Genomic DNA, 8786 nt, shown 5'->3' on the forward strand with positions numbered 1-8786 from the left:
TCTGCAAGTGGAAGGGCCATCGTTTTGGCCAATGGGCGTGCTAGGCAAAAGGCAGACGCAACAAGGAGGAGAGGAAGTGCCATATCTGCTTATAGAGTGGCAAGAGGGAGGCCCAGATGGGGCAACCTGGGAGGACGAAGTGACCATCAGGGAACAATACCCCGACTTCAACCTTGGAGACAAGGTTGGACTTCAGGAGGAGGGTATTGATAAGCATAATAAGCAGAGGTAGATTGTATATGAGAGAAGGAATAAGAGAGCGAGTTAGCTGTCATCATTTAACTGTTCGACAGTTAAGGGGGAGGGATGAGGTAGTTATAAATAAAGGGTTGGTTAGTGGGAGAGGGACTTTTGGAGAGTTAGTTGTTGACAGATATTGACTTGTGAAGAGGGTTAAGCCTCTGTACAAACATTGGTTATGTGAATATCATTCTATATTCTTTCTTGTGTGAGGAAGAACATTCTTCATTAGGTTCCCAATTTAGGAACCTATCAGAGAGAACCTGTGATTGTTAACAAGAAAAAAGCCAAAGCTGTAACTTCCAAAACAAAAACCAAGATTTGGATTTATTCATTTGGTTAAAGCCAAGATTCCACTTTTCACTTGATTTCACGTGTACAAGATAGCCGAAATTACAAAACACTGATCAGTTTTTTTGTCGGGATGAATAATAGGTCTGCATAATTGTGAGAACAAGGAGTACAACCGCTGCTAACACTCCTATAAATTTCCACACTGTGGGGATATGATCACGTATCAAAATTCTGTACCAGTTTCTGCAGTAGTAAACTACAACCTCATAAACCCCTCTGCATCCATGCCAAGTGACAATAGGAACTTTTTGCAATGCAGTTCTGACTTTCTTCCCCTGGAACTTGTTCAATCTATCACAAATATCCTCATAGCTCGAATCCATGTACTCTGCTCCCTTAGAAATCGTGGTAAACAAATCCAACAACTCATCCTTGCTCTTCCCAGCCATATTATTTATTACCCCTTTCTCCTCTAGCAGCTCAATGTCATGCTTACAACAAACCAACCCCTGGAAGAACAATGCATATGAAGTGTACTTACATCTGATCCAAATTCTGCTCTGCTCCCACGCAATCAAATTCCTCCACCTCACTTCTGTTGTTTCCTTCACGCACAGCTGTGGAATTCTTAGCACACTGCCACTAACACTAATGTCAAAGTTGAACCAATCAACCAATTCACGGCTATGAGTGGTGTCAGCAGCCTCAATTGTTATTCCAGCAGCGTGAAGCCTTGTGGCGCATCTCAGAAGCTCCTGCTTCACGCGTTTACCCTCTTGCTGAGTCTGTTCCACTGTGGACAAGTGCATCAAGTGAAGAATGTGGACTCCGCCAGAGTTATTCACCTCAGGGTAACCAAAAGCCCTGAGAACAATATTAGCAACACGGTGATCACTGTTGATGTCACTGCGATCAGGAAAAACCTTCCTAAACAACTTCTTGAGCACAATGAAGGGAACTTGGTTCTCAAGCATTGTGATATCGTTAATAACAGACACCATCTTTTCATGGTTTTGTAATATAGGGTCATTTTGGTTGCGGCTATTATCACCTAGTCTCATAAGGAGCTCCAACAAAAAACACCCATCTACTATCATTATCTTAGCTAACTCGTGCGGTTCTGATTCGATGTTACCTCCGTAGCTTGCGATGATTAGTTTGTCCAATTTGAGGATGTCTGTGCCGCAGTCTCTGAGTCTTTGTTCTGATCTTCTGTTTTGTTCTTCCGTTCCTCTTCTGTCAAGAAACTCGCGCATGTAACGCCACTTGGTCTCTTCCATTAGTTGGAGGTGTCTGGTGATTCCTCTGTGTAAGGGTCCTATGGAGACCTCTTTTGGCTTGAAAGCTGCTTCGTTTGGGCCTCGAAGCTCCTCTGTGACGCTTGAGATGCTGCAAGCTTGGACTTGACCATGGAAGAGGGAACCAAGCATCACTTCGATGGGAACCATCCAACTGAAGTCCTGTTGTGCCATGTTGAATTGAAGTGAGAGAATGGGAAAACTTTGAGCTACTGAGAGGGAGAAAGAACTGGTCAAGGAAATAATTGCAGAAATGATGATATGTAGTTGAGCTTTATGGATGTGATGGTGAAAACTCTAAGAAAATGATGACAAAAAAATTCGAACTTTCTCTGCTACTTCTTAGTAGAGTTGGGGAAATGGTAGGTATGTCTTTTAGTGGATACCACTTTCGGTCTGCTCCATGTACGAAGACTTTGGTTGGTATTCAAGTCAACTATTTTTAGTTAAGGTGTCTAGTAGTATTTAAATATTTTTATTATTTTAAGATTGAAAAAGACTTTTCAACTCTTATATTCTTCTTTGAAAAAATCTCTATAATATCTTTGACTTCAACGGAGAAAATGAAGACAGCGAGTCTCCGGTGACGGCTCACGGCGGAGGAGAGTGAAGTACTTAATTATTTTGGTTATGTTTTTCTTGTTTTCCGTCTAAGTATTCGTTTAACTCTCTTTCTATTTTTCATAATATTTGCTATTTTATTATTTCATTACATTTTTTTAAATCGCAATCTTGTTAAAGATTATGACAATAAACTATGATTAAGCTATTCGTCTCATGTTCACATGTAACATCATTAAATAAATAAAAAAGTTCGAGACAGACAAATATCACTCAACAAATAATATGAACAAATATTGGTGATTTTGTAATATGTTGAATTTTTTTTTTTTAAGAAATTTTGTCCATTTTAAGTAAAACTAAAATAATAATGATTTCATAAATTAAAATTCTTTAGTTTTGTATATCACATGGTTTTGAGACGAGTTAGTGGATGAGAAACCATGATTTCTACTTTAACTCTCAGGAGAATCGTTCTATGTTATTTTTGAAAAGTAATTTAAGAAAGGGTGAGTGAATGACCTTGAGAAAGAATAGAAGATAAAATAATGTTGTTTTCTTAAGAGATTTGAAAGTGAAAATTGAAAGATTAGTAAATTTTGTTATAACAATCTATGATAGTTATAACAATCAAGAGCAAGATGAGTAAAATTTTGTTACAAGAGAGAATTTAGGTAGATAAGCATACTAATTTATCAATATCATAAGGAGATTTTGCATAAACACTATTCAAACCAGTTGTTAGAATAAAAATAAATGAAGAAAAATTCAATGCCCTAAAATTTCATAATTTCATAAAAAAAATAAAAAGTTTCTATCACAGATTCACAGATAAAATCACAACCATCCTACAACGTTCCAACAAACAACACATAACACTTATATAGTTTTAAAAACACTAGTATAATCAACATATACCTGAATAATAATGAAGTCTTGATTGACATTCACTAGTGTAGAAAGAGCTTTAGATGTATGTTATTTTGGGTTTTTAATGTTTGATCTCTGTCCGATGTCTATACGGGTGATGTTAATGAGACGTCGGACCCTATAGATGTTAGATCCATATAGGTCCGACGTCTTTATAGACGTCTGACACTATATATCAGATGTCTAAAACATTGTCGTATTTGATTACATCTAAAACGTCTCGGGTTGCTTTTGGCTCATGGTGATTCGAGTTTACAACTTTATATTTTAGTTGAAGAGAATGTATTGTACTTTTTTTTTTGTATTGGATGGTTTAAAAAACTTAGTGGAGAGGGGTGCAAAACGCAAGAAATCGCCGCCCAAGAACGCCGCCCAAGGACACGAGCAAAAGTGCACCAAAACCCAACGAAAACACATTTTAATCAGTTCAAATGAAAGATAATTCATCAAAGAGTGATGTAATCGGAGTAAAATTAATTTAAAACGGCACAAAAGTGAGAAAACGAATTTGAAAAGTGTAACCTGTAGAGAGAAAACGCGAGGAAGATGATGAACATTAAGTGCACGTAACTGTTGCCTCGCGTTCGCGGTGTTATATAGACGTCGGTTCCCCCCACATCAGACGTCTATATGGCTGTAGAAGTCAGATTGACGGGATCGAACGTCTAAATGGAGTTAAAAAGTGACTTTTTAGATTTCAAAAATGAGTATATAAACGTCGATTCCCCCCACATCAGACGTCTATATGGCTGTAAACGTCGGATTGGCGGGATCAGACGTCTAAAGGGAGTTAAAAGTGACTTTTTAGAAGTCGGTTCCCCCACATCAGACATCTATATGGCTATAGACGTTTGTTCCCTCCAGAACAGATGTCTATATGGTTGTTTTATTTACGGAAAATGCCACCGGTCATTTTTTACGTAAGATATTCGAGGGTCGGACGTCTAAAGGGTGACGTTAAAGGCCTTTTCTGCACTAGTGATTTTTCCTTAAGAACGTGATGTATACTTGACCTCTCGTGAAACCATTCTTTATAAGAAAGAGACTTAACTATTCATACCAAGCTCTAGGGGCTTGCTTTTAATCATTTAATGTTTTGTTAAGTCTAAAGACGTGTGTGGGATTAGTCTAGCCCTCAAAGCCAAGAAGTTGTTCCATGTACACTTCTTCCTTAATGTTGTCATTTAAGAATTCACTTTGACGTTGATTTGATATAATATGATTCCACTGAATTCTACAAATGACAAAAGAATGCGAATGACTTCCAACCTTGCTATAAGAGCATAGGTTTCTATGCAGTCGATTCCTTCTTGTTGAGAGTAGCCTTTCACAACTAATCTTACTTTGTTTCTGATGACATTTCCTTCTTCATCTAGCTTGTTGCGATATAACCATTTTTTCTCCGACTACATGCTTTCCATGGGATAACTCAACTAGTTCTCATACCTCAGTTTTCTTGAATTGATCAAGTTCTTCTTCCATAACTTCAATCCAAGAATTGTCTTCTAGAGCCTGATTGACGTTTAGCAGCTCAATTTGAGAGATAAGAGTAGTGGTGAAGGGCTTGTGATACGATCTTGTTCTCACGTGCTCATTCAGATTTCCTATGATTTTCTCTAAAGGATGGTCTTTGATGATTAGATGGTGTAGGCTGTTTGGTTCCCTTCTTTCTTCACTAATATTGTTCAGTGACTCTTCATGTTGACTCTCGACATTGACCACTTATCGAATGCCTCAAATTCCAATGTTTTATATGTCCATCTACGTGTTATCTCATGAGTTTTGCATCATTTTACTGAATAGGTGTTTCAACCATGGGATAAGAGGAAGATACCATAAGACTTTTGCAAGAGGACCCTTCCTATCACATTCAGACTTATCCTCTTTTTGTGTGTTTCGTGATACCCCACATTGTGGACATTGGTGTAACTTAACAAACTCTTTCTTGTCTAAGACACAATCGTTTAGGCATGAATGATTTTGTTATACTTCATACCCTTGGGAGATATATCTTTTTCCGCATCATAATTGCGTGTTGGCAATGTGTTACCCTCAAGAAACATGTTACTCAACAACTTAAACAGTTCTATGAAACTTTTATCTGTCCACCTATTTCTTGCCTTTACATTGAACAATTTAAGAAACATGTTACTCAACAACTTAAGCAGTTCTATGAAACTTTTATCTGCTCACCTATTTCTTGTCTTTACATTGAATAATTTTAATACCCTTGACAATTGAGTATACTCCATTGAGTATGCCCGACATCCCGTATCATGTTCTCTAACCGATCATTTATCTCTAAATCAACTTTTTCTACTTCTACTTGAGAATCAGTTACACTTGGCATGTCAATTAATTCACCATGCCCATATTTAGGAATCCATTACAAAGAACATGCTCTCAAATAACTTCAGTTGGTACTTTTTCCTCATTTAAATAGTTAACAAATAGACAATAAAATCTTCACTAGTAAAAAAAGAGGATTTTAACCTGGTGGCATTTTCGTAGTTATTGTGAACTTATATGCCTCAGTTGAGGGGGAACCGAAGCGTAAGAGGGTTATTGCCTCGGTTATAGGGGGAACCGAGGCATATAACCCTGCAGAAATCTCCTCTTTCTTCTGCAAGTCAGACTTTTCATCTGACAAACTTTTCGAAAATGGGCTATTACCTCGGTTATGCAAGGGAACTGAAGCGTATAACCCTCTGCAACTTGGACTTTTCATACAAACAATTTTCTTCTTCCTCTTCACGCGAACTCTCCTTACTCTCCACGAACACCCCCAAACCACGCCTTCCTCTCCACGAACACCATCAGACAGCGCCTTCCAGCTCTGACAACCGTTGAGGAGGTTCCATGGCGTGGTGAACATTGGCACCACGGTGATGGACGAGTTTGACTTCCGCACATTAAAGGATTCAAGCGACAGAGTATCCAGACGATAGGAAAACCCAACCATGTCTCGGGATGCATAGTGATGTTCATCGCGATGGCCAAGACCCCCTGATTCCAACAACGCATTGTTCTGACTACAATCTCCTTCCGAATAGATCCCGACGAAGCCAAATTAGTGCGATTTGAAACGATAGCCTCGTCCAATTGCGGTTCTTCGTTCGGAGAAAATGAGCAGTGTTTGAATTGATCGGAGATACACAAAGAGGGATCAGATTGAGTATGAGGAAGAGAAAGAGAAGTTCGAATGAGAATCCGTTGACAACGGAGTGAGGAAGGATACCAACCCTCAAAATGGCGAGTTAGGGTTGCTTTGATTTCGTCGAGGGGGTTTCTAGATGACGTGGTAGGTGGATCGAGTATGATGTTGTTTTCGTAATCTCCATCGCCATCGAGTCGGCGGAAGAAAATCGAAGGGAGAGGAAGTGTTTTTTAGCGAATCTGGCATCGTCTTCTTTGTCGCGGACGGTTCGCTGGCGAAGATGCGAACTTGCGAGTGCGCGATCCTATGGCATACCCTTGGTAGTGGAGTTGGAAGGATGTTTCTGGGGATGGGGATTTTGGGATTGCTATGGATGGTGTTGACAATGAGGTGATGGGGTTGGGGTTTGAGTATGAGGCGGAGAAAGGGGAGGTGAAATTACAATGGGAGTGGTCGGGAGAGTGAAGATGCGAAGGAGAAAGGCTAGTGCAAAAGAAAAAAAACACTCTACTGCCTCGGTTTATATCCCAACCGAGCACTAGTAAAAAAAACGTATTTTAACTCGCACTTGACGCTTCGGTTTCAGAAAAATCGAAGCGTATGAAAACGCGGTGGCAATATTGCAATTTTAACTATCTTATATGCCTCGGTTATTGATGAACCGATGCCTAAAGACAATAATGCCTCGATTGTTTAAGTGATCGAGGCATATAACCCTTTCTGGGTGGACCGAACGACCTCGCTTATTTGTAGAACCGAGACAGTACTTGACCGAACGGTTTCGGTTGAGCACCTAACCGAGGCATTTAGTCCTGTACAGACTGTATAGATCGAACGACCTTGCTTGTTTACAGAACCTCGACAGTAGTTGACTGAACAACCTCGATTGAACGCCTAACCGAGGCCTTTAGTCATGTCATCCCTGTGAATCCCTCTGCTGCTACTGTAATGTATAGATTGAAGAGACCGAACGACCTCTATGCTACTAACGTACAGACTGAATAGACCGAATGACCTCGCTTGTTTGCAGAACCGAGACAATAGTTGACCGAACGACCTCGGTTGAGCGCCCAACTGAGGCATTTAGTCTTGTCGTCCCTACAAATCCCTCTGTTGACACTGTAATGTACAGACTGAAGAGACAGAACGACCTCTCTGCCACTAACATACAGACTGAACAGACCGAACGACCTCGCTTGTATGCAGAACCGAGGTAGTAGTTGACCGAACGACTTCGGTTGAGCGCCTAACCGAGGCGTATAGGTTTAAACTATTTTTTAAAATGTCACTTACTGAAACTATTACGCATCGATTGACCGAACAGCCGAGGTAGTAGAGCATTTCTGGTACTACACCTCTAGTTTCTCGAATAATTTTCTTCACGCGATATTTCTTCTTCCTCTAAGCAAAAACTATTCTCCAACACTGCCCACTGCTCGCGCCTTCCCCTTTGCGTTCGTCACGCCTCCCTCGTCGTTCTCGCCCCGCCTCCGTGGCCGTTGTCGGACCGCCTCCTTCGCTCCTCCCTCGCGAGGACTCGCTCATATCTCGCGGTTCTTGTGACCTTGTACCTTTATTCGCTCCGTTGTCGTGGGTCTTTGCCACCAGCGTTCATTGCTACAACCTCCGTTGTTGTCGCGTCATTGGTGTCGCTGCTGCTGCCTTCGTCGATGCTTCCATCTTGCTGCCTGCATTTTGTGAACGAAGCATCCACCTCCATTTCTTTTTAGGCTACTTGCATTGCTCTCTAGACTGCATCACTGCCGTCGTCGCCACTGCCAGGTGGACCACTGTCGTGGTTGAGACTGTTCTTCATCCGCCATTGGTGTTGTTGTTCTTGTTGAGCCCAGTATTGTTGCGATATTAGGGTTAAAGTTTAGATTGAGAAACTTAGGGGTTTGAGTTTGGGGAATTTCTTTTTGAGGATCCGTTCGCACTGTTTGGGTCCGTGAGGGTTTTTGATGGTTGCGCCAGTTGGAGAAGACTTTGCGTGGTGGCCTGTGGTGGTCCGGTAAAGGTGGCACGATTGTTGGGTGGTGGTCCAATGTGAGAATGGAGTGTTGAAGATTGGTGGACACTTGTTATCAAGCTTCTCGACAGTGCAAGCGAAAAAGCAACCTAGATCGTGGACGCAGGTCACAATCGATCGATCTCGCGAGAGGCGAAAAAGGTGGATGCAGGTCACAACCAATCGGTCTCTACTGCCTCGGTTAAAGTCCCAACCGAGGCAGTAGAGTCTAAGATATTACCTCGGTTCAAAAGGAATCAAGGCGAAAACCTACCCCTTTTTGACTCGGTTCAGAATC

The 8786-nt window shown here is 41.0% G+C and overlaps 1 protein-coding gene across 1 annotated transcript; it reads right to left on the reverse strand.

Moving 5' to 3' along the window:
- Positions 1-540: 540 nt before the first annotated feature.
- LOC124840696 (UPF0481 protein At3g47200-like) lies at positions 541-2162 on the reverse strand. The gene has a single exon (XM_047316796.2). The coding sequence runs from the start codon at positions 2004-2006 to the stop codon at positions 648-650; it is 1359 nt and encodes a 452-aa protein (XP_047172752.2). The 5' UTR covers positions 2007-2162; the 3' UTR covers positions 541-647.
- Between the last annotated feature and the right edge of the window lie 6624 nt (positions 2163-8786).

The sequence above is a fragment of the Vigna umbellata genome, chromosome 11 (assembly GCF_029865625.1).
Source record: "Vigna umbellata cultivar VRB3 chromosome 11, Vumbellata_1.0, whole genome shotgun sequence".
NCBI classification, from domain to species: Eukaryota; Viridiplantae; Streptophyta; class Magnoliopsida; order Fabales; family Fabaceae; genus Vigna; species Vigna umbellata.

What these genes read in the sequence shown, in the direction of transcription:
- LOC124840696 (XM_047316796.2), bottom strand. Translation starts at nt 2,006, where the DNA reads ATGGCACAACAGGACTTCAGTTGGATGGTTCCCATCGAAGTGATGCTT.